General features: G+C 39.1%; 1 protein-coding gene across 3 annotated transcripts; it reads left to right on the top strand.

Annotated features, from left to right (window-relative positions):
• Positions 1–4,215: 4,215 nt before the first annotated feature.
• Positions 4,216–9,052, top strand: LOC122869357. Of its 3 annotated transcripts, none has more exons than XM_044182285.1 (6): positions 4,216–4,373; positions 4,671–4,845; positions 5,322–5,516; positions 6,072–6,206; positions 7,416–7,571; positions 8,249–9,052. In XM_044182285.1, exons 1-6 carry the CDS (start codon positions 4,315–4,317, stop codon positions 8,489–8,491), a joined length of 963 nt encoding a protein of 320 aa, XP_044038220.1. In that variant the 5' UTR covers positions 4,216–4,314; the 3' UTR covers positions 8,492–9,052. The 3 variants fall into 3 exon arrangements, with proteins under 3 accessions (XP_044038220.1, XP_044038221.1, XP_044038222.1); XM_044182286.1 differs by having other exon boundaries at positions 4,234–4,373; positions 4,591–4,845; XM_044182287.1 differs by having other exon boundaries at positions 4,236–4,373; positions 4,637–4,845.
• Positions 9,053–27,293: the final 18,241 nt, after the last annotated feature.

Consider the following 27,293-nt stretch of genomic DNA (forward strand, 5'->3'; position numbering starts at 1 on the left):
AATTTGAAATTCAGTTATTAACTGCCGTAACGCTCCGTCACTTTGACAATTTGGGAGTTGGCTTGTTCGCTGTCTTACTGGGGGGTTGATATCAGTTTGGTCTCTCTGCGTTCAGTAGCCACAGTGGTCCGGGGTGTGCTAGCTTGGCACAGGCTCTGGAGGTGAGGGTAGGAAGCTAGCCTCTACAAAAACAGAAGAAATGCACCTCCCAGAAACTCCAAAGTTGTCTTTACATGTTCTGTGTGTGTGGTCTTTGTTAGCTGGCTTGCTTATGTCAGCCGTTAGTAATCCTACATTCAGGAATCACCCGGTTTTGTCCAGGGCGGAGGGTGTGTGAACCCCGCAGCTTCACTGTGACGACGGTAGTAGCCTACCTCTGGAGGGCTGTGTGCAGTCACCCTGGCTAATGTTAAGCTAGCTGTTGATGGTCAGTAAATTCCTCTGAAACGTAGGCTGGCTGCTTGTTAATCCATCATGCCTTGTTTTCAATTTCTGCATGTGTTAAATACTGAAGATGTTATGTCTGGGCGTGGAGGCTTTGGAGTTGCTTGAAGGCACCTTTGATGGAGCTGGGCTGAGTAATAACAGTAATAATGTAACAAATAATGTGACTAATAACTTTTGAGGTTGAATAATTAGAAAAAGCAATGTAATTATTTTCATAATACTATATATCATGTATTATGTGATGAGTAGGCCTAGTTGATTTTGTTTTTCAAGTAACCTGCCCAACACTTACCTGGACACTTGAATAGAACCGAGCCATCATTAATGTTATTAGTAACACCTGTGGTTTTCCTGCTATGAAAAATCAAAACGTCTGTTAGGCCGATCCCTTCATAGTGTGACTACACTGGACACTGGACAGGATGGGGGACATAATCCAGTCCTTGTTTTGTTAAAAAAAAATGCATTCTCAAGTTCAGGTGAAGCTAATATGAGGATTTAGCAGTCAGTTCAAGAGGGTATCTTTCAAAGTTGTGAATCATTTGTTCAGTTTTGGTCAGTACTAACTGAGACCGATGAAGACTCATATTAGCTTCAACTGAACTTAAAAATGCATTTTTGCAGAATGAGGACTGTGGATTTTGTCCCTTATTTGCTTCACTTATTTTAGCTCAATGATCATCTTATGGCAATGTTTTTTTTTTAAGTAGGACTGACCAACTTTGAGAATTTTAAATGAGGTACTTTCCACAATATGTACAGTATATTTATACAGAAGACATTTTATGTGTACGTAAGTTTAATTACGGTAACAGTGGCCTGCTCAAAATATGTTCTCACATCCACAGATGCACAAGCACACACACACACACACACACACACACACACACACACACACACACACGGAATAGGGCTATCATTTTGATTCATGTAGCTTCATACAGGCTGATGTGTTTTGATATTATATATATTACATCATGTGTCCTGTTGTGTTAGATACTGATATAGAAGCCTTTATTCGATTCACAGTTGAGGTTTCATCACCTCTGCGAAGGAAGTTATGTTTCCCCCCATGTTAGTCTCTCTGTCTGTCAGCAGGAAGCACTTCAGAATGGATTTCCTCAAGTTTGGTGGACACATTGGCCTCGGGCTTTGAGACAATTGATTTGATTGTGTCGGTAACCCAGGCCATTTCTGCCTTTTTTTAGAACTACTGTATGTGTACATGAAGTAAAGACTTGATTCCAAATCAGTAAGAGAAATGTTCAAAATAAAAAAAGTATCTGTAGTTTAGTTAGACTGTATAATATCATAAATCAGTATGACAATATGTAATTTTTTCCTCACATCTCACATAGTTGATTGACAATATGCCTCATATTATAGTTACTGTATGATTATTACTGTACACTTGCAAATGCAAGGATCTGCCATATTTGTTTAATGTTTTACTTGTGTTTGACACGAGGCGTTCGCTGGGATCAATATCAATATAGTTATCTATTAAGTATTGTTTCAGATAGTATATACTGTATAACTGTTTCTGTTCATTTTTGAATTGGTTATGTTTGTTTATTATAGGCCTTGCTTGCTATGTATTTATGTAAAATGTGTGCCGACTTACCAAACACTTTGCACTGACTCATGTCTTCTGTTAAAAGTTGCACTTGAACACACTGCAACTACAGCTGATAGAAAGCAGAACACAGGAGTGTGTGTGTGCTGAAAGAGTGACAGATTGTAGCATTGCAGTATTTCATAGTTACAGTCTGTCGACAGATCGATGCCTTTTACCTTTCTTCTTCCTGATAACACCTAGAAAATACCACATCTGCATTATGCAAGGTGTTCAAAATACACAAACAATAAAAAGAGACATTTTATTAACATACAACACAAATGTCAGACAGTGTTTTGATAGCGCCTCCTTCAAATATTTAAAAATAAGCTCTGCGCTTATCCTTGCTTCACATTCTGCGAGAATTGACACCATTTTCCCACTGGTGAGCAGCTCTGGAGCAGGTGAGTGGATTTAGTGCTTTGCGTAAGGGGTTAAGGATAATGGTAGTTGAGGTTAACCAGGAGTTTAAAACCAACTTTGCAATCAAAAGCTAATTTATTCCTTTTGACATTGTTGGCACAATGACGCTCAGGGTGGAAAATGAACTGGACAACTAGAAAATTCTGTCCCGTAACCATTGGTGACCAATCTTTAAACACTTTTGGGAAATATGCTTATTTGCTTTCTTGCCAAGAGTAAGATGAGAAGATCAATACCACTCTCAAATGTGTTGTTGTTGTGTGCCGTCCTATTTCAGCAGAGACTCAAAAAATGCTACCGGCCAAGAAATAGTCCAGCACATAACCCCATGTAAAACCATAACGTGCCGTTTTTACACTTTGGTTTTTGATATAAGCCTACCATGTTAATTAGCGAGCTCTGGATGTGCTGGTAGGTGGACAGAGCCAGGCTAGCTGTTTCCCCCTGTACCCAGGCTTTGTTCTATGCTAAGCTAACTGGCTAGTCAGTAGCTTTATATTTCCTGTATTTATCAGCAAGAGAGGGATCTAAAGGCGTTTCTACACAGCAGCTTTCTATGGAAAGCCAAGCAGTTCAAATATATGTGATTTTTTTAACACTTTAACAACACGCAACCAATATGTTAACGTGTTGTCAAATCGTTGATTTTTCACACCTTAACAACACGTTGACAACGAGTTAACAACGTGTGATCTTCATATAATCAATTTCACATAATTCTGAGCCATTTGGCCACTTGTCCAGTTTGAATGGGTGAGCGTCTTACAATCCCATTGGCTGCTGAACACTAGGGTTAAACCATTTCCGTAAGCCTAGGGGTTGTCCACCACTATTTAACATGCTAAGGATCCTTTTATTTCTTTCTCAATTTCTTCCTTTTTTGTGTAGTCTACAAAAATATAATATTTGGATTGCAGTTTTATGACTTAAATTATTTTCATCAAGATAAAATTGCCTCCTTTTGCTCCATTAATGCCTTTTTTGGTAAACAAACACATAAGGCATAGTGGACATTCATTCAACAAATGTGTGTGGAAAAAGTTACAGCAGTGGTACTTGCTCAATGCTGGTTTAGGATACAGACCATTGTAATGAATATCTGTCTCTGGAAAACAACATTAACTTTTATTTTTTTAGCGTTTTAATTTATTTTAGGGCTATGACCAGCAGGGGGCACATTATCACTAAAAATGGCGCTTGTTAAAACCTAAACAGACCCTTTTTGTTCAGAGATTAGGCACTCATCAGACATAATTAGGTACACAAGTCTGGAAATGACAACAGGAATAAACAAATTTTACATATTTCCGCAATTCAAATCAACTGCCAGTTGTCTGGAGTGACTGTTGTTGTTAGCGCGACGTCACAGTGATTCGATCTAAAATGTATGGCCAATTTGAGAACGTTTTGAGGCAGAAACAAGAGGAAAATCGTGATAAGTCCTAAACTTACTGCATTTTACCTGCAGTTTTATTACCCTAGCTTAACTTAACTTTTGAAATATTTAGACATTATGAAGACATTTTGTCCCAATAACGTCCCAAGTAACCTTATGGACTGAATATAATCTTTTTCTAAACCCAAGTTAACCTTAAAGCAGATTATTGTGTCATGTACTGTATGTATGGGCATCTCGGTATTTGAACAGTTTGTTTGCCGTGTGTGTGTGAGTGTATCTGCCCTGCGTGTGTTTAGACTTTGTACCCAGTGACTGAAGCTTGAACACACACTGCTTTCCTGCTGAATGGTCAGCGACAGCAACTCTGCTGTGGTTTTTCATTTTCACACCAGTTGAGCGGCCAATTCCAGTCACCCTGGACGCTGAGATGGGAATAAACTGCAGTGCTTCTCCAAAGACCATAGACTGTCTGTACGACATCGCCAGGTATGCAAAGAGGCAGCAAACTGAACACCTATCCCTGGTAGTGCCTTAAAAAGTTTTATTTTTGTGATTTGGGTGAACTGAGCCTATAAAGATGTTATGTCATCGCTTAAAGTGAAAACTTGACGTAACCCCAGTTTTGGGGCAGGGATAACGTGGTGGCTCAGCTGATGCAAAAAAAGGATGAACATTTTGGCTAAAATTGCTGTGTGGTCAACAGAAAGACTGGTTTTGAGGCAGCTGATAAAGTTCTGAAAATTCGACAGTGTCAGTCCAAACCAGAATGCCATAACTCTCCAGCCATGCAGGCCTGGTTCCTGATGCCTCCCTGGATGCCTCACTGGCCTCTCTGCTCTCCCTGAACTCCTCTTGGGCTCTGGAGCAGCAGTACTCCACCCTGCAGAGCGGTATGACCCAGCAGCAGAGGTTTGCCTTCGACCATGACCTCCACACCCTCTTCGGAGGAAACACCACGGTCAGATCATACTGGTGTTTGGTTTGCATCCATCAAGTGTCACTATCCTTATTGTTATAACACTGAGGATGGCCTTGGCAGTGATACAGGGTTCCCATTAAGTATTCATGCCTGGAACATTATGGGCATTTTATAAATTCTCTGGAGAAAGTCAGGATTCTTCAACATGCTGGCTTAATTATGGCAAATAGGAATAGAAGTATAGATTGGAGACCAAAAAGTAAAAGGGGCAACTAAAGTCAAACATAGTGCGGAAAAGAAGCATTTCCACTCCTAAGTAAATTTGCATATCATCAATAATTCTGAGTCAAGTGCAAAAACCTGAAATGCAGAATATCCATATGTGGTCCACTGACATAGGTGTGAGTACTGGAGAGATTGCCTTTGGCCATATTTTACATGCTTACAGCCTCAAATGCACCAACAAGTTTGTGTGATGAATAAGTATAATTTTCTGTGTGTGTGTGTGTCTGTAGGTGAGTTACGGGGGCGTGGGGGTTGTTGCACTTGCCCTCTCGGTCCTGTTTGAGATGCTAGCCCATCACCAGACCACTATATTGGGCTCGTGGAGCCCCGAGGCCCACCCTCCACCTCCAGACCCCATACGCAGAATGTTCGGGGCTGACGCGGGGTCAGACATCAGCTCTATTGCCAGCGAGTTTCTCAAACAGGTGGCTTGATTTTAGATGTCATCCAGTAATCCCAGTAATCGTATTATTAAGGGTTAAGCCCACTCATGAGTATAAATTATTAAATTTAAAAAAACTTGGAATCGAGCCTTAAAGCGAGACTATGTAACTTTCAGTAAACAGCGGCCACTGTGGCCACAAGTGGCAATTACGGGATAATGTTAAATACTAAAATATAGTGTAACAATAACACAAGTAGAGAAGAGTCATAAAGTCGGTGAACTGACTCAGTAGGGTAAGTAACACAGCAACATCTATCTAAAGTTTGCTAGCATTAGCCACCACAAGCTACTGGTCATACCAGATAAAGTAAGGCTGTACTGTGGCAACATACCCCTGAGTGTATTGTACTGAGGAAGTGTGCGTATTATTACTTACAAATCCAACTTTTCATTCGTAAGAAGAGGAATGTGTAATTTCTCCTTTCAAAAGTTATATAGTCTCGCTTTAATTGTGACAAACCACAACTGGTCAAGTTCCAGCATTGTCTGAAGTATGGAGACATGTTGATTCAGTCTAAATCATCTACCATGACAGATTCCTGGTGCAGCCAATGACCGGGACCGGATGGCAGCACTGCTGGAGAGCTACGAGGGAAAGCTGCGATCCGAGCTGATGGATTTCTATGGGAGGATGGTGTTACTGGAGAGAAGCGCGCTCAGCTCTGCCGGGGTTGGCTTTGTTGTTGATACAAAGCAACTACAGAATTACAAATGATATTATTAATGGTGCTTGTACAGCTGTTATTACTACTTTTAATGCTGGCATTGCTATTGTAATGCTATTGGTGTCAGTACTAACAGTATTTAGCTGGATGTAATTTGCTACACTGTAACCATCCAATAAATCATAAGTAGTATTTTTGGCCCTGGGATAATTCATCAGTTAATCTAGAGTTAATAAGTGTGATTATTGTTTGTTTTAACTCTGGGTTCGCTGGTCCTGCTCTGCTGTATAATTGGCTCAAATTTGCCCTAATGTCCAAATAAAATGCATTAAGGCCAGGGTTAAACCTTAAACATAGGGTTAAAAAAGGGGAGTATTAGGACGGGTTCACACCAGTCCTGTTTAGTCCGGTTGAACCGAGCCCTGGAGCGTTTACCCCTTTGGTGCGTTTCGCTTGGGTCGGTGTGAACACCGAACTTTGGTGCAGACCAAACAACCACTCTTTGGTCTTCCTCTAACAGGTGGTCTCGGACTGCTCTATGAACTCTGGAGTGGTTCATTTCTGGTTTGAACACCGTTCGAACCAATCACAGGAAGCTTACCATTGTATGTGCCATTTTATTGGTAAAAAACGTTTCCTCTTCCTGTTTTGGTGACTGGTGAACTATTAGCGCGTTTGCTACCAAAATGACAACACTTTGGGATTTTTGCATGTTTGCAATTGCGGCCCACTTACCTCACTGGTTCGCTTTGCATGGCAAATGCAAACAAGTCATGGTAGGATCTCATCAGTCTAATGGCAGAGCGTCTTCCTCGAAATGCCTGCATTATTAAATTATTTAATACCCGCTGTCTTACTAGATGTTCATATGTGTGGTTCTCTAAAGTCTGCTCATATGCGCTTCAGATCAACACCGACATGAACAGAACCTGACGATGATGTATGATATCCAGGTAGAAATTTTGAGGGGTTTGCTGTCTTTTTAGTTACGCGCAGACTGTATGACCAATAATCGAACGACATTTCCACCACATGGCTTTTGTTGTACAATTTATGGACCATTTGAATTTTGCCTTTGTGAACGAAAACCAGACCGGTTCGAAAACTGAAACAATGTATCATCCTCGCATTGGTTCTCTTCAGGGACCGGACCTTTAGGTGTGAACCCGCCCTTAGAGTGAGGGTGTTTAAATTCTTGTACCTTTCGTGTGCAGGTAAAGCAATGGATGAACGGAGCTGCTCTCCACGTCCACACCTTCCTCCACTGGAAGCGTCTGACCAACCCATCAGCTGGAGAAGTCTTAAGTCTGGACTACCTGCATCGTGTTGACCCTCTGCTCAAGGCCTACAGGGAGTATCTGCTGAAAACGGTACTGCTCTCCTCTTTTTTTAACATGTTCAATTTGTTATAGATAGGGGGACATGAATGATTCTATTATGCGGTTTACTGTGTAGAGATTTACTACCCACTAGACACGGGAACAGTTGTAAACACCCATGGACAAGCACTCCCACAAAATATTCATTTCCCCAAAATGACCACCAGAGGTCTACAGGAGCTATGATAAAATGCAACCACAAGTGAACAATATACAGATGTGAAAAAAGCAACAAGAATAAGTCATCCAACTGTATTATGACTCATAAGCATTAACTTGACACACTTTTTGCCAGTGTCCATCATATGTTGACTCATACTTTAAACTCGGGTATAATTTATATAAATGGGGTGGGGACAAAATATTTAATACAGTTCAACAGCACCACAAAGTACATCCTCCAAAATGATCATACAGTTGAATCAACACCTTTTTTTAAAAACAGCTTCAACAAAAACTGAACAGTAACCTTCATGAAGGTAGAATTTATTTGCAGGACTGTTATATTAGACTGCATTAGTTTTAGCTAGGTGTATGTATGTTTTGCTTAAGCTTTGGTCTGCAGAATATTTCCAGTTATGACTTTAAAGTTGCAGAATTTCATACTTCTGATCATGGAATCATATAAAACATGAGCATCAGCCTATGACCCCTCCCTCTGTCAACAGGTTAAAGTGTTTCCGGCCTTGAGCCCCGGCCCCAGCGGGCTGCTGATAGTGGAGCCTCTGAGAAACGTGAGCCACGATGTTTACCATAGAGTCTGCGAACATAGGGCCATCCAGCGGACTCTGGTGGAGCGCTTCCTGTCAGACCAGAACCTGCAGAGGGGAAAGGAGTTCTTCCAGAGCTCCCACAAGAACCATGATGCTCTGATAGCACAGCTTGGACACTTTCAGCTGAGCATGGTTTGAGAACAATTAAGACTGACTGGCTATTATTGATGACCTGGTCCCAGAGGTTTAAAATAAGTCATAACTGGTTACTTATAGATAAACTTACTGGTTTATGTCACTGTTCATCCCTCCCAAAAATCCAAATAATGGATAATTGCCTCACACAGCATATTCAGGCTGCCTCCTAATGAACTTATTTTATTTAGTAGACAAGAATGCTGTTGTTTGGTTGAATAGCCTGCAAGTTCATTTCTGTTCATCACAGCCATAATTTAAAAGACTTCACAGAGAAAGAGCCTGCATCTAACTAGTTAACTCCAAGTAAACTCCAATTTGTGCCTTTCATGTAATTATAATGGTGTCACACAAATAAGCCATTGTTTTCATCAGAAATAATAACAAAAATGAAACAGACAGGTAAAAACATGAATGTAAACCAAACCCCTCTGCTGAACAGCAGTTGTCCTGTCATAGCTTGGCAACCAAAGGCATACAGGCCTGTCTAGCTTTGGATTTCTTTACATGTCAAAGCGGTGTGCAAGGGGGGCTGTAATAAAGGTGGTACTCTATATACAAAGAGTTTGGATGGTGGTTTACTTTTTTAACCTCTCGAGAACCAAAAAACAAGTGTAAGAAATGGATTAAACAGTATGTTCCTCTGTTCTTACATACGCTGCAAATGTTAACTAGCGGCTAACTAGCTTACCACGAAGCTTTAGTAACCTAACCCAGCATTACTTCCAAGGCCAGAGGATTTCACTCTACATTTCTTTGTGCGGTTGGGTTACATTAGCAAAAAGCCACATTCACAAATACCACATCCACTGGGTAAAATTTCCTCACTGTGTGGAAGATAGTAGCAGATGCTACCTGTATCAGAGTGTAGGCTAACTTTAGTTGCACTTGTTGTCTTGCTTTATTGAATTTTCACTCTGGCAACCCCAGTTAAACTCTTTATCGGTTAGTCCGCATCCTAAAAGCCTTCTCTCTTGTAACGTTACAAGTGAAAACATGTTTACAATGCAAACAATAAAGCATAAAACGAACCTTTCTTGCTTGTGTGTAAGCCTAGCAGCTAAACAGGGTTATGTTGGTAAAGAGTTAGATTTTACGTTTTCTTTATCATACGTATAAGACTAGGACTAACTAGTCCTATCTATCGTTGAAGGAAATACATAATCAATTTATAACCTGGATGTGTTTTATTTTAATCAGAGACAATATGAAACACTGAGGATCAGAAAGTAAGTATATTCAAGCATGCAAACACAGAGGGAGCCAAGGCCATCTTGTCCTGCTGGAAAGCTAACTAACGATGTTATCTCAAAGGGGAGAGGCAGTGAAGGTCTCCGAAGAAGAAGCCGCATCTCCGTATCGGAAACCTCCTTTCTGCAGGAATTTAGGATAAAGTTCATGTGTTTCGCTTAAAGGTTATATTGATAACATTTTTTATGTAGACGAATATATAAAAACAAACAAAAAAACATCCACAGAGCTTTTAGAAAGGTGTGGAATAAAAGTATCACTTTTCCTAAAAAATATATATTATGATTGCAAATGAATCATTTTAAACATTTTGACGGGTCCAAAATGAACGTTTTGTTTATCTCTGTGTGAGATGTCTGATGTTTGGTTCCTGCTTCTAACAAGGCTTGTGAGCCAATAGTATAACGACGTTGGTATCACATGGTATAGTTGCCAGTTAGTGTGGAAAAATGGACATTGATGTTATCTTAGCTTAAACGTCCAAACAACAATGACCCATAAAATTACAGTTCTGCATATTTAAACAAAATAAACAACAACTACCGGTAGTTCTAAAACCTTAACTAATACGTTGTCACCGGTTAGATTGTCAAAATTTGAAAAATAACAGCTTCAGTCCCAGAGGAGCTACGTTAGCATTAGTGATGGCTGCGTCCAGTTACCTAACGTTGTATTTTCCTCAAACAATGTGACGTTATAACGAAGATGCTCATCGGAGGGGATTTAGAAGTGGGCCAGGGTCCCTTTCTCCCAGTAGCCATTATTGCTGTGTGGCGCTCAACTGATTTTTTATAATCCGCTATGAGATTTGTTTTCAGCAAGAAAACATTCTAACTAATGTTAGGTCAACACTACAATAACACTAACACTGGCTAACGTCAACTTTTACTGTAGCTGTCTGTCTAACGTCAAGCCTGTGGGTTTTAATAGCATCCCTACAATGTACTGTACTGTACTCTTTGATTGGATTAAAATGTAAATATGTATCTAATGTCTTATAGTGTAAGGATGATTGAAATGTCATTTTATGGTAAATGTTGCAATATAGGGCCCCTATAATTATTAAATGATGGGGGGAAAAAGGGTTACCTAAAGCTAGCTAGCCCATCCTAAGATTACCATAGATAATGTTACATGAAACACCACAACATAAAGTAACCTAAACTATAGCTAATGTATCGCTATGTGTTGCAAAATGAATTCATTACTTTATCTCGAGAGATTCATCACTTGATATGACTGAGTCTGAGTCTCACTCCACTCGACCATGAAATATGCAGGTTGTGCAACGAACTGGCAACCACTGGAATGGTTGTGACAGTGGCTGGATGTTATCAGTGTGTCTCTAAATTATACCAATCAGAGAGTTCCGCGTCTGATTTTTGAATTCAGAACCTATTTATTGACCAACCAGAAGCATCCCATCCCATAAAGAGGAGCTTGGTATTAGAGGTTTAAAAATTAATGCCTGGAGAAATGTTGTTGTTCTGCATTCGGAATCCAGACCCTTCGTATTCCAGATTCGTATTGTAGTTTTTGCAATCCGAAGAATAAACTACTTTATACTGAAGATGGACAGTTTCGTTCTTCTGTATCTCAGTGTTTGGTTCCTATGAACCTATTTGTGATATTTGTTTAAAGTTGAAGACCGAACAAGAAGAAACTCAACAACAACACTGCAATACAAGAACAACAATGCTGTTTCTTTATTTGTATGTCTTCTACATTGATCATCAAAGGATTCTGACTTTTTGCTTGGCAAATCACCTGTATTAACATCATATGCCAAAAAGAATCTATATGATTATGTGTACAGTACAAAAATAATAATTTAGTGTTCCTCTTTAACGTCTGACTAACTGTAACACACACACTATAAAAACTTACCAGCCTAGTAACATTAAAGATACAAACAACAGCTTTTTCAAATGTGATTTCCAGAAAAAATATAATCTTCCGGCTAATATGGTATTTCTTCTATGGTATTTCTCTGTACAAAAATTGAAGTGTAAAAATGGCAATTTGTGGTTTTACGGGGGGTTATGTGCAGGACTATTTCTTGGCCGGGAGCATTTTTACAAATTCCATGCTAAGCTAACCGGCTGCTGGCTGTAGTTTAATGATACTGACATTTAGACGTCATCGCGTATAAATGTGTAAGAAAATATATATAAGTGCCACATTTTCCATGTGTGCAATGAGACTGTGCACTGTCACACATGCACATGTTTAAATGTGTACACAAGGCTTTCTAAGACAAGCAAGGTGTGATATGGTGAAGGGGAACTGGAAAAGTAAGGTGAAAGATGCAGTCTTACCCAGTGTTACCCAATTTTACTGTGCTTAAATGTTACTTTTTTATAATATGCAAATTCTAAACTTAATTTTGCTTAATTATTTTTATGTACTCAATTATATTATTTTTTTTATTTGCTTTTAGTGTTTAGCTTTGTCATTTCATTCCTTCCTGTGTTTATGTCCTTTACATATTATTATTATCATTTATTATTTAGGCTATTGTGAAGTACTTTGTAAACTCTTAGATGTTTGTGCTTTAAATGAAATCATTACCTTTTGTGATGTCTGATGATGATAATAAAGGTACTGAGCAATCAAATATGCTTACCACTTTATGTGACTGGTTCTAAGGCAGCATGAGGGTGATTATTTAACCTACAAAGCTGTCATGGGAGAGGAAAGGATTCAGTTATATAAAAAGGTGGGAAACATGTTTTGGGTTGTATCCTGTATGAGTCCTGGGTGCTCAGTACAGTGTGGGTGCTTGTGTGTATGTATTCTGGATTTTCCCAGTTTGATTCTTTAGTGTAACCGTGGTAATGCTCTCCACCACCAGATGGCGCTGTAGTCCAAAGATCTGAAAGGTGCAGTTGAAGAACTTTTAATGGAGGCAAGCCAACAAACACAGAGTTTTCAAAATATTACAATACTTTTTGTTTGGGTTGAAACATTGAAAGTGATATATTTTTAACAAACTATTAACAAAGCATTAGTGAACAAATAGAAAGTTTACAAACAAAACAAATATCGCTTTTGAATTGGTCTTTATAAAGTATAAAGTATTTCTGAACTTGTATAAGACCTGATTATGTAACACATACACTTCTCCAACATTACATTGTAACATTATTGTGTTCTCTTTTTTCTGTCTCTGCATTTTTAATGCATAATCAGTTAAGCACATTTATATAACAATTATTTTAACAATTATTTTGTTTAAACAATAGATACCCCTTATGATGTTATAATCACTGGACAATGTAACATGGTAAATCCATAACAGGTTACATTTTCATTCGACTTAGAAGGACATTTTATCACATTGGATTACATTCTTATTTTGTACTTCTCTGTTGTACATGACTCACTGGGTTCTCCTCGGTCAATGGCCAATCTTACAATTCTCATGTAGCTGTGCAATTATCACCTTCACATGTGGAGCGAAAAACTGAGGAGACCAATCTAGCATAAAGTCTGGTAGTGAAACTATATAATGACCTGTCAATCTGTTACCGCAATGTGGTGTGCATTCACCCCATACAGGTAGAGGATGATGAAGCAACATGCTTATTTCACTGTGTGACGCATACTGTCTCAGTTTGTTCATAACGGCACAGCAGGGATTCAGTTGCTTTTGCTAAGCACTAGTGGATGCAGGCTGTGGGAGTGCATTCTGATTAGCCAGGCAAGGTTAGGGTCAATAGTGTCTTTAAGCTTGTCCAGTTGTAGTTCTGGTTGAAAAGTTAATGTTTGTAATAAAGCTTTGTCTTACAATACAATATACTATAGTAGTTGTATATAACTTCATATACAACTTCATATACAACATATATAACTTATATATATATACAACTTCAGTCACATTTGGTTTCAGAATGTGTTGACTGTAACTAAGAATAAACTGTCGTCTACATTAGAGTCTGCCACACACACACCGGAAAAAGGTCTCATTCCATTTCAGGTAACCTAATTTCATCCAGCTCAGACATTAAAGCTGCACTAATAGGTATTTTGTATAATAACAATCGATCAAATTATTATGTGTAATGTGAAAGGTGTCGTTTATGGTGATAAAGCTGCAGAGAGTTATCACCCAACTCCACAGTTTGCTGCAGCTTTTTAGCCTCTTTTAACTCATTGTTTTGGTTTCCCACCATGCAACCTCTGCTCTCATCAACCCATTTTCCAGCCACAGCAGTTCAGTGAAAAAGCTCTGATAAACCCACTGTACACTACCTGCCCATAATCAAAGTTAGCAACTGGCTGGTGAACATAGTGACGCATTTAGCAGCTAAAGAATCAGATATTTTTGTCAAGAGTTGGCGGAAACCAAACCAGTGCTACAGTAAAAGCAAAGTAAACAATGAGCTTTGATTTGTCAGGTGGCCAGAACCACAACTCCAAATCACTGCTAATGTTAACACGCTAACATGTGCATGATAACAACTTCATGTGGAATGGTCATTGTTGTGTTTGCATCTTTTTTGCCAAAACAAAAACAAAACAATAAATGCTACTTTAAAGACACGACTCTAAAGCATTTTTATGAAACTGCAGCATTAGGCAAGCACCTGGGAACACCTAACCAAAGCTTCTACCACTACTACTAAAAGTACTGCTATCACTACAAATACTCTTTTTACATATCCTTCGCCCTGTTAACCCTGGTGCTTCAGCAGCAGAGATACTACTATTATGGAAAATAGTATCTAAAATGTCTGTGTATTCTCTGCAATGCATTAGTTCCCTCCGCTGGTACGTTTAAGAAATTTAAAAGCCAATTCAGTTTGTTCCATTCGCTAGTGAAAAGACATGATTAGCCAGTCTAATACTGTGTGTGTGTATAAAACATGTTATCTGCAGAACATGTTTACTTCATATCTCCCCATCACCTCCTCATCACTCACTCCCCAGTCCTTCCCCACCTTCCTCTCTTCATTGTTGAGACAGCTGTGTGCATTTTAAATTTACCTAATAAATCCAATCTATCCTCTGCCACACACCATATACTTCCCAAATAAATAACACTTCCATCCTCCTCCAGAGCCTTTGTGAATATGATGGGGTAAATACAATCAATCAAATGATGCCAGTCTGGACTTTTTTTAAATTCATTAATAATAATTGGGATGACAGTATGTAGAGCAGATGTTCACCAAACAGTATTTCACCTAACAGTCATCAGGCTAATATAAAGGCTATCAGTTAGCAAGGGTTGAATGGAATACTCTGCAGGGCATGAACTCAGGGGTCTTGACTGTGTGTGTGTGTGTGTGTGTGTGCGTGTGTTGAGGGAGGCCCAGCTCAACCTCTTGCACAGAGCTCGTAAGTAGTAAAACAACAACAAAAAAAAGAATAGTTTAACATTTTTGGAAATATGCTTGCCGAGAGTTAGATGAGAAGATTTAAACTACTCTCAGGTTTGGGCGGTAAAAAAGAACCCGGAGCCAGCTGCCGGTTAGGCTAACTTGGCATAAAGAACAGGGGGAAACTGCTAGCCTGGCTCTGTCCAAAGATAACAAAATTTGCCTAGCAGCACCTCTAAAGCCCACTACGTTATATTTTGTTGGTTTAAGCCATATAGAAACCAAAGTGTAAAAACGACAATTGATCGATACACAGAGGGTTATGTGCCAGACTATTTCCTGGCCAGGACCAGTAACTACCTGGAGTCTCTACTGGTTGACTGGGAATCGTTTCCAGCAGTTTTTGTACTGATTAAACAAACAAGATACAACATGGATTAGAGACCTGGTAGGTGGATATTGTTACCTTTGGACAGAGCCAAGCTAGCTGTTTCCCACTGTTTCCAGTCCTCGTGCTATGCTAACCTGCTGCTGGCATTAGCTTTGTATTTAATGTACGACATGAGAGTGGTATCAATCTTCTCATCTAACTTTCCGCCACAGAGCGAATAAGTGTATTTCTCGAACTACTCCGAAGTTGATTATTGGGGAGATCATACAAAGTACAACAAACAAAGTACAGCTGAAGAAAAATGCATGTAATTACGTCTTCATTTATTCTCAGCCTCTGTCTTTCTGTGGTGGAGAAACAATACTCTGAACAGTACTTTTTGCTTATTACTGAATGCAATAAGCAAAAACAAAGCAGCATTTTTTTCATGGAAGTGATCCCGAGCCAAGTTACAATGGGGAAATTAGTGGCATGCATCTCTCCCTCCGACACAAATTCAATACACATCTTAATACATTTCAGTGGACCTAAGCTACATTTAACAAGCCAGTGTCTCAATAGGATTCATTCCTGTTTCAATCCAGTAACACATGGGTGTAAATTCTCTACATATACACACATGCAGCAACAAATTATATGCAAGCTTGCACGGGCAGCTACCCAAACACATTCACTGCACAGAAGCACATGCTAAATAGACACACACGCTCACAAATGCCCTCACACAACACACAGCCCACAGACATGTCTCTCTCTCTAAGCCCCCAGCAAGGCAAAGGTCTCTGCAGCAAATGATTGAGCGATCTAATTATGAAGTGGGGGAGAGCATCCAGTCATGTTTACTACCAGTATTCATTACCTGTAGTGGTGCTGCTCAACAGGAGGGATTTCAGCTGAGACCTGTAACATATGGAGTAAACGAATGCAATATGGGTTCAGGACTTTGGGCTCAAAAATTGGGATGACAAGTATGAGAAAAATAAATACATCTGCATACTCTCTTAAGGGAGAAATATCTGTTTTTGCTGCCATTTCATAGCCTGAGAGCCGGCTTCTATGGCTTTGCAATATATATTTTTAATGCATCTGTACCTATAAGGATACATTTCTAACCAGAGAGGAAATCAACAGGTTAGTTACACAATGGCTGACCCATAATGGTGAAATTTGAGTTGTCCAAAACCCTGAAATCTACTACAAAATTATATTATATTACAAGATTGTGCTAAATCCCTCTGATGGAGAGCTGAGGATCACCACCAACACCTGCCTCTGAAGTGAACATTTTACTTCAGAGGTTTTACAAACTAGACAGTTGGTGATTCACTGATAATCCGCTGTTACTGGTGAATTAAAGCATAAATCTAACCACTGTGTTGCTTGTCCAAGAATGTTTTTTTTTATAGTAAGCATCCAAACCATGCAAGGAAATAACATTAACAACATTTTTAATTAATTTAATAACTTTTAATACTGTACTATAATATTCGGGCTAACTAGTTTAACACTGCTGTTTCTTTATTTCCATGTGTTTTACATGGATCATAAACTGGTGACAATCCGACGGCAACAATTAGTGAGGATGCTGATATTTTTTTGTCTGGAACATGTAGCTTTACCTTAGTCTTTTGGCATTATATCACGTATGTAGTCACCATGTGCATATTTAAAACCTCTCCTATCTCACACTAGATAGCTAGGCTGCAGCTAATAAAGTCTGCCCCATTTCACAAAATCAGCTAGAAATGAGAAGCTCGCTTTTCTGTTTACTTCAGTGTGAAGACCCATTGTTTTAAAAATTACTTCAAATGGTAAATCTTTCACTGTTATCATTTTAAATTGCTTTGCGAGAGCAGAAAGCTTGCTTGAAAGCTGACAACAAAGAGAAAATAAATGTCAGCCAATTACACAGCACAAAATGAATTTATAGCCTGTTTTGGTTGTTTATTTGAGTGTGTTCTTTTTTCTAGTTCTTTTGGGCATCATTATTGTGATTTAATATTATCATTATTAAGGTGATTAACATTATGGACTTTATTGGCTCTTCTACTCCTTCCAAGCAAAAGAGTAGTAAGGACATGGAGGAAAAAGTAATAAGGTATTAGCCTTAAATGGATTAGAGAAATCTTGTAGTGTGTTGGCACATCTTACCAGGTGTGTTGTCTTTGCTTATCCCTGGAGAAAGTGGTGACAGCCAGAATGATGTCTCCTATTTTGTTTGGCAAAAACTGCTCCCTTGGTGGTTAACTGGATTTAAGCTTAGCTTCATCTTTGTCCATAGATTATTTACTATGAAAAGCAAAAGCAATGAGAGACAAAAGGAAGGACTGGGAACTAAGAAAAAGGGAAAATGAACGTTGAATCATCTTGCATTTCATAACAAATTTCTTTAAAGTCTGTGTTGGACCCTTAAAGTGAAATGAGGAGAGGTGAAAATAACCAGACCTGTTTGTGTTGTAGAAGCCTCTTGCATATGATTTTCATACAACATTGGCAACATCTTCAAAAGCTGCACAAGCCAAATGCTCTGCAGTGACTTTTACCCCGGTGGCATCCTTGATTATCGTTGCTGCATTGTGGGCTGAGCCACCAAGATATTGTCGCTAATATGCTATCAGGGAAAACCCAGAGCTCAAATCTTGCCTTTAAGAAATCAACCATGAATCAAAATCCACGTTCCTCATCTTACACAGCTCATCTTGCAGTGTAAAATCTCTCCCAGAGCTCAAAATAGACAGCCAGCACTCGAATCTGAAGTTTTCAAGTGACGACTCTCCAGTGACAACACACACACACACTTTTTGAAGTTGTAGGATTTTGAATTTTTCTTCCACATCTTTACTGCATTGTAATTGTCTTTCCCACCCCGGGCACTGGCAATAAACATAGAAAGCGATATGTTTAAGCTGAGAGTCGATGCAGCAGTGTAGGAATCAGCGCAGATATGAAACCCAGCAGTGTTAGTGCGCTAATCTGTCCTTCTCCACTGAGACCTTTATTGGCAAGCAACTGCTGAAAGTGACTGAAGTTCAAAATAGCAGAAGGCAGTTTCCTCAGTAGATATTGACAACCACCAAGTGGCATCGATATGGTGCCTGAGAGAGATGGAGAGAGCTTGTTAGAGATACACAGGGCTGATACTGGCCTTTTATTAGAGTGGCCCCTGCCATTGATGTCATTGAATTCTCGTTTAAAGGTCCAAACTCAGACCTGTGGTGTCTCTATCTCAAATGGAGATGATTATACATTTATTTTCCCTTATTGAACTATCTTCACAACTGTTGGATGGATTGTTATGAATTTCTTTTACAGACATTCATGGTCCCCAGAAGATTAAATATTCTGATATGGGTGACTTGGTGATACCCTGACTTTTCATCTCGCGCCACTAGCAGATCAAATATCTCAAAATATACTAGATGGATTGTCAAAATCTTTTTACAGAAATTCATGGTCCCCAGAGGATAAATCCAAATGATTTTGGTGATTCCCTGACGTTTCCTCTAGCCCCACTATGAGGTTCACATTTGTGTGTTTAAGTGAAATTCCTCGACAACTATTGGATGGATTATCATGGAATTTGGTACACACAGTCATGTCACCCTCAGGATGTACTGTCATAACTTTGGTGATCTGGTAACTTTTCATCTGGCACCACCATCAGGTCAACATTTGTCCAATACTTTGGTTTATGAATACCAATACAATACAATACAAATACCTGCAGAACTAATTTAATCCCCATCAGCCTCAGCTGTACTTTGACTCTACTGCTAATTAACACATGTTCGCATGCTAAACTAAGATGGTGAAAATAGTAAATATTATACATGCTAAACATCAGCATGTTAACATGTTAGCACGCTGACATTAGCATTTAGCTCAAAGCACAGCTGTGCCTATGTACAGCCTCACAGAGCTGCTAGTGTGGCTGTAGAGTCTTAGTCTTGTTCACATATTAGCTCACCCAACATTAAACACATCATAAACTAACTTACCATACTGACCGTCTGCTTACACCATCCTCACACAAATATACTAATACTGTTTTCATGTTGAATCATTTTACCTCTTTGAGCCTCAAACAGTTACTAGGGGAAGTTTATGGGGGAAATGTCAACAACTCATCAGCAATTAACAACTCATAGCCTAGGGACATGAGCTGTCTTTATTAACAGGTATGTCCCACAGTCTTTTGAAATAGCTGTAATTAAAACTCTTCTTTAAAAGCCCACTCTTGATACAGGGGTTTTAGCCAACTATAGACCTACATCTAACCTTCCCTTTCTCGCTAAGATCCTTGAGAAAGCAGTCGCCAAACAGGTGTGACTTTCTCATCATACATATCTGATGGAAGCTATTACACTGAAGTATGAATTTCTTGTGTGCTTTGGCCTTACTTTTCACAAAGTGACCAATCACAAAAAAGGAGGCGGGATCACTACGCATTTCCATCCTGCTATTAATTAACTTCCAGTGACTTCAACTTAATATATCCCTGCAAGAGAAATATTCTGTAATACTCATACAGACACATATGTATACATTTTTAATATTATTGTCAGTATCACTTAAACCCAGCATAGATCCCCGAACCATGTTCTACTTTTTGACGTCATTTTCAATAGGAACATTCATTTCAACAATTATGTGAGTCACTTAGTCATCACGGTAGAATGGTTAAACATAACTGAGGTAATAACTTGGTGATTTTGTGCAGTGAACCATGCAGCAGTCCAGCTTCATGCCAAGGCAGGTCCAGTATTGTAAGGACAATGCAGGTGTTTGACTAAAGGAAAGACATAACAATAAAAACATACACAAATCTTTATTGGTGCTGTTTGACACACTTTTAATTACGTTTCTAGTGCTAATTGCATGGAGCACAGATCAGTCTGAATGCAAATCTGAGTTACTACCTGCTCTCCCAGATTGTAACCACAGCAAACCCAAGATAAAACATGACAATCTCTGATGTAATACCTAAGTCATCATCATTTGTAAACATGCCTTAACATTTCTCAGAATTTATTACCATATACCTTAAAGAAATAAGCCGAAATTTGGGGAAATATGCTCATGCGCTTTCTTGCCGAGAGTTAAGTGAGAAGATCGATAACACTCTAATATCTGTCAGGTAATATGAAGCTACAGCCAGAAGCTGGTTAGCTTAGCTTAGCACAAAGACTGGAAACAGCTAGTCTGTCTCTTTACACCCCAGTTTGTGTACATTAAACAAATAAAATATAACATGTTGATTAATGAGCTTTAGAGGTGCTTATAGGTGAATTGTGTTACCTTTTGACAGAGCCATGCTAGCTGTTTCCCCCCTGTTTCCAGTCTTTATGCTAAGCTAAGCTAACCAGATGCTGATGGTAGCTTCATATTTACCATGCAGACATGAGAGTGGTAGCCATGATCATATTTCCCAAAAATTTCAAACTACTCCTTTAAACTGAAGCTGCAGTAGCAATATTTTTTTATTGAATCAGCTAACACTCTGTAAGCTTTCAGAAGCTTCCGTCTCATTGTGTTAGTTTGCCAGTCCAACAAACCAGAACAATGTCGGCTCATATTAAACTGTGTGCAGCTGATTCCAGCACAGGAGCACTTACAAACTGAGTGTACACCACTTGGTCCGCATGAAGCAGCAAAAAGATGATGAAAATGTGTGGCAGGTGAGGACAGTGGAAAGTTTAGCGAGCCAAACGAGAGTGAGATATTCTCAATAGTTCCTGATTTTCAAAGGAGACTGATTGCAGCTAGTCATTTTTTAGAGGAGCTACCATCAAAACAATGAGCGACAAAAACTCCAACCACTGTCTTTAGATTAAAGAAGTGGATACATAAATACTAATCAGTGGTCAACCATAGTTTTATAATCGATGCCACAGTTAAAGATGACTGATTGAGGGTCAGCTCTATGACCCTTAAGTGGAATGGGAATAACTAAAACATACTGATGAGAATGTATGTTGCTCCCGTTTGACAGAGGGTGTCATTTTTCATTAAAATATATTTATAGATAATGTACTTAGACAATAAGGAACATATCACAGGTTCTTTGGTGAACACGTCCGCCCACTAGAAACATATGCACCACATTGCTTTCATAACATTTTATGGAAGTATGACGTATTACCTTACAATTAGTTTTGAGACGGTGTTTGACGAGGTCAAAACTCCAGCAACACGAGTAGAAGAACACATTGATTGTGAGACCATCGTGTTTCAGGTTGTGGCCTTCATGAAACACTTTACAAAGAACATTTAAATGAGATGAGTAAGACGGTGTTTGACGACATAAATGGTGAACCGCTCGTTTACTACAAGTGGAGCAGATGATCGGGGGAAAATTCTGATTTGATTGGACTCTTGATGTTTGTCATTATCTGTCTGACATATGTATGCACTGCAGAGCTTCTTAGGTTGTGTACTGAGGTATTAGTAAAGATGTGGTGTGTGTGTGTAAATTATACTCTAACCCTACTGTGTGTATCTGTATCTGTATGGAACCCAAGTCTAATTTCCTCAATCCCTCTTCAGCCCAGACTCCCAGTGCACCAGGAGGAATTGAGTCTTTTGGAGAAGCTCAGAAAACTCCTTTTGTGATCATAAAGGTCAAGAGTTAGCAAGGCTGATCCCTGGACAGATGTTTGTGTACACAGATAAGTGTGTTTGTCATACCAGCAAAATAGATTTGTTCTTGGAAAAATGTCTATGTAACAGTTCTCTCCTTTCCTGTGATCCGACCATCCATCTGTCAAACATAGCATTGCTGTTGAAAGCTATTTAACAAGACTACAGCCAAGCTAGCAGTTCTGTGAGGCTGTACTTAGGCGCACTGTGATTTGAGCTAAATGTTAACATCAACATGCTAACATACTCACAATGGCACTGCTAACATACTGATATTTAGAAGGTAATGTTTACCTTGTTCAAGTTAGCATGCTAACATTTGCTAATTAGCACAAAACTCAAAGTACAGCTGAGGTTGATGGGAGTTTAGTTTTTCAGGTATTTGGTCATAAACCAAAGTATTAGACAAATTAAAAATTTAACCTGATCATGGTGCTAGTGCTAGTAGTTAAGGTATCCCTAGAGCCATGCTGCTAGCATGGCTAAAACAGAATTTGCATTGCATTTTGAGGGTGTGATGTTCTGCAGTATAAACATTTACCATTCAAGTGCAGCTCTTTGCAGCCTCTTATGCTTTAATCATCTTGTGATCTCTCAGATTTACCCTGGGACCCGTCTAGGGGTCCCGAGCGCCAGGTTGGGAACCAGTGTGGTAGATAATACCCTCTGTCATGGAGGGCACAAGAATGCACAAACAAAAGAGAGTCACAGTGCTTACAGTGTTGACAATTTTACATGAGTCTGAAGAATTACAGAAATGTCCCCCCAACTGTTTGTGCCGGTCACAGAGCGAGAGAGAGATGAATTCTTGTCAAAGGCTGTTGCTGCAGTACAAATTCATCATGCTACTGGGCCACTCACCTGCAGAGTCACATAAACAAAGCATGAATACATCGCAGCTGAAAATCAAATTGCACCTGAAGAAGGTGACACAAACCATAAAGATGACACAAAACATGATGTGATCTGGTTCAGCTTTGAAGGCAGGCTGGAAATTGAAAATACAGCCGTGTCAGTATTAGTTGTGATTTGGTTTGGCATGTTGCAGTCTTAAAAACCTGTAAAAGAAAGCATGTCCGGTCTTTGCCTGTGGCCCCCTTTTTTTTGTCCTTTCTTCCTTGTGGTTCATTGACCTGATAAACATACACTGTAGTGTCATACATCAGCTTTCGTGTCCCACTCTGTTCCTACCACATTTTGCTGCTTAACGAGCTCATCAATCAAACAAGTGGACAAAAGGAAAATCACAGGTGATTGACAGAAACTAACGAATCAACATATCCATCCTTCACAGTTTGGGAAGTGGTCAGTTAGCTTTAGATAAGGTGAAGTTTACTCACTGTCTACGCACATCACGTCTGAGTCACACAATGAAAAAACTAATCTGGCCTGCAGGATGTATTCACTTGAATCTGAGGTTGGGGGAAGTGGGGAGGAGCGAGTGGAGGGACTTTATAAGAGCAAACGGAGACCTTTACTCAGGACCAACGCACAAAGAACAAAATACACATTTTTTTTGGTTTGAAATTATTTGGCTGCTGTATGCGTCTAAATCGGGGACGTTTTTCTTGACCATCTGCAGCCACTTTTATTTTGGCACCCTTAGGTGAAGATGGAGGCTCTGAAGTTTGCGGTTGTGTTGTTGGTTGTCGTGTTCGTGCAGGTTTTCGGCGCGCTGGGGACTCCGCTCTCCAGCCAAGAAGAAGACGGAGAGATCTGGACGGTGGACAACTGGCAGGTAAAAAAAAAAAAATCATCAGAGATGTGTTTAGAGATGGATTTTTATATATATATTTTAGCTCTATAGAGGATAAACAGCGGGGTATGTGTTGCATGTATTGTTTTGAGAAAGGGATCTGCGGGGAACTTGAAAAATGCCTATGGTAACAAAATCCAGACACATTCTTCAAACGTAGACTTTAAGCACGCCTGTGGACGTTAATAGTAGGTTTTATAGTAATTTCATGTTGCATTTTAGCTCCTCTCGTGTGACACTCCTCCGTTTTTGCACCAAGTTAGGACTTTTTTCTGAGATTTTTCTTTTTCTTCTAACCTATATTATATGGTTTCCCACTCTTCTCCAATCAGATGAAGATGCCAGTGTTCAGCTGAAGAATTATGTTAGATTTAGGTGAACTCTCTTCAATTACCTGTTTGTTACGCACTTAAAGCTGGCATTTCAGCACCGCGGAGAGCGACACCCAGTCAATGGCATCAGATACACTGGCTGGATGATCATCAGTTTGTTACTTTACCTCATGGTCGCCAAGTGATCTAACTAGGAAATCAAGCAGTAGACAATAATAAAACATAGAAAAGCAACTAGAACTGTAATCTGTGAAAGTACACCCCCAATATTGTGTCACTAGCAAGAAAATGAAGATGAAAAGAACTGAGCAAACAAGTTACAGATGAGTTTTTTTTAATATTAGAGATAGCTGAGTAGTGGACTGCAGAAAGGGAATGTCAACTCAATAGCATTCAGAGTATATATAGCCAAGGGCGTAGTGGGGTGGACACACAAATTCAGAGGCTCTTCAAAAAAAAAAAAAAACCCTCAAAGTTTTTGAATGCTTTTTCCTGCATTTCACATATTTATATCTATTTAGAAAACAACACACTATTGTGAAATTGGTTATCATGCTTCCCAAATGAATGGCAGTGTAATAAAAAAAAATTACAAACCTGCGTAAATTACTGCAGGCCTGTTATCAATAGCTCCACTTCAAATTACATTTAGTTTTGTTGCTATAGACCTCATACAGTGATAGATCAACATTGTATGTGCATCTGTCCTTCACTGCCTTTATCTAATTTCAAGTGATTTTCTTTGTACATGATGTCACAGTATTTTTTTCCAGCCCTGAACAGCGCCTGCAGTCTTCCTCTCAGGCTGTAGGTACAACTTCCATCTATCAGAGGGTCGGGCAGTGGGCTGTGTTCAACCCGTGAGGCAAAACACAGGGCAAATAAAGTATTCACACCACTAGCTGCTCCTCATTATTGCTGTGCTGTAATAACTGAAGACGATTCAGATGAGTGTATCGACATTTTTATCACCTCCTCTTTTCTCTCATCTGGATTTTGACAGCTGAATAGAATGTTTAGAGAACTTTTAGTAGGTAAATGAAACTGAAACTGTAAAAGTGGGGGGAAAGAGGACAGAAATAGGGGGGCAAGTCCTCCCCATCCACATCCCCAGTGAAAATTATGCCCTTGTATATAGCAATCCAGCTCATTTAAATTAATTTAGAATAACGAAAATTACATCCTAAACGTAATGAGCTCTGCTCAGCTTCAGCACCATGGACAGCACCAGCTCTCCCAGTCCATCAGACAGCAGGGTTTGGATGATTTACAGGAGGAATAACCTGAACTTCATACTGTACATTCCTGTACCAAACCTGCAATGACTCACAACTACCTTTTTTGTGTGTGTGTGTGTGTGTGTGTGTGTGTGTGTGTGTGTGTGTGTGTGTGTGTGTGTGTGTGTGTGTGTGTGTGTGCGCAGGGCTACCCGCTAGAGAGAGGAATAACCATCCGGCTGGCAGACCTCATCAAGCGGTCCAAAGCACAGCAGTTCCATGGCCTGATGGGAAGAAGCTCGGGTAAACAAACAAATAAACAAACACATAATTGTACTTTATGGGGATTTTCTAACTGATTTATGTTTGGGTTTTTTTGTAGTGGCTATATTGTAATCTCCAGTAACATCTGTATAATATTCCTACTGAAACTCGCAGTTTCCCTATATTACTTTTTTATTATCACTACAACATATATATCTCTCCTTTATTTCAGGCACATCTCAACCTGTGAGACTGGGCAGGAAAAGTGAGTATAATTACACCATAAGAGGAAGACATGAGTGGTGTCTTGCTTTTCTTTTTAGATTACCACCAGATTTAAGATGTAAATCTATCTCTGTCTTTCTGTCTCTCTTCATCAGGAAATAAAGATAAAGAAATGTTTGTTGGACTCATGGGAAAAAGGAGTTTAGGTGGAGGTAATGCAAACTCCCTAATGACATTTTTAATTTCCTGGAAATGTTACTTTGGTGCAAGAACTATAAATCTGGATTTTGCCATCTTTTTTCAACCTGTACTGATCTTTGCACAATTATTTGGGCAGGAAAATTGTTCTGTTTTAAGATTTCACCTAGAAGTTTTTATGGCATTTTTCATTTTGTCCTCAGATGTGTATATTAAGAGTTAAAAATCCCATCTTCATTGCTTGTGAAAACTCTTTCATGCCATCATCTTCTCAAGTATTCCTGCTTGAGAAATGCCTAGTTTGTGTCAACTCTTGAGTCTAATATTTTGCTCTCTGTCTCTCCATTTTCCAGATATGGAAGAGGAATGGAAATCTGACTCTTACTAAAGATGAAAAATGAATCAAAAAAACACAATCAAAGCTCAGATTCAACTATAATGTCTTATTCAGTCCCATGTTGTTGATCAACAGGACATAGTGTCACACAATCTAACCACGACAAATTGTCTACACACCTGTTGCAATTAAGTGAAATGAATTTGAGCTGCTGCAAATCACTGACAGCATCGCCTAGCCATCACTGTTGAACTATAATCTATATTGTTATTGATAATATTTAGTCATATTTAAAACTGCACATGTAACCTTAATGTCTTTTAAGAGAGTTTGCTTATTTCAGTTAAATCCATTAAAGCTGATAACATTAGGAATGTTTGTCTGTGTCTTTTTTTCTGTGTTGCCACTGTAAAACTGATGCTGTGAATTAGGAAGTTAGTGAGTGGAATATTTAGTGTCATCGGGATGGCCCAGCATGAAAAATAATTTACTTTACCACTGATTTAGGAACATTTTTCATTGTTAGGGAAAAAATCATGCTCTGATAACTCCACAGTAATATGGTAATGGCATAATGTTGCAGATTAATAAATAAAACCATATTTTGTTCAAATAGTTGTTTTCACTTGCTTTTGCTCTGAATGAGTGAATATTTACACATCTTTAATGTTATATTGGAAGAGAAAAAAGTGTTTTGTCTGAGCTATTTCTTTACTTCTTATCACTGTAATTATACATTGGGGAACGGATGCCTATGTCACATCCCTTAAAGGGGCACTCCAATGATTTAGAATTTCATTTCCAAAACATTTGGAGACTAACAACAGAGATTTAAAAAAGAACAGTTATAACTGAAGCAGCAGAGGCAGAG

Source organism: Siniperca chuatsi, linkage group LG21, assembly GCF_020085105.1.
Source record: "Siniperca chuatsi isolate FFG_IHB_CAS linkage group LG21, ASM2008510v1, whole genome shotgun sequence".
Classification (NCBI taxonomy): domain Eukaryota; kingdom Metazoa; phylum Chordata; class Actinopteri; order Centrarchiformes; family Sinipercidae; genus Siniperca; species Siniperca chuatsi.

Excerpts from the sequence above, each read along its gene's own strand:
- LOC122869357 (XM_044182285.1), top strand. The coding sequence starts at position 4,315 with ATGGGAATAAACTGCAGTGCTTCTCCAAAGACCATAGACTGTCTGTAC. Across the intron at positions 5,517-6,071 it reads CCAGCGAGTTTCTCAAACAG|ATTCCTGGTGCAGCCAATGA; the intron begins GTGGCTTGATTT and ends CTACCATGACAG. Across the intron at positions 7,572-8,248 it reads GGGAGTATCTGCTGAAAACG|GTTAAAGTGTTTCCGGCCTT; the intron begins GTACTGCTCTCC and ends CTCTGTCAACAG.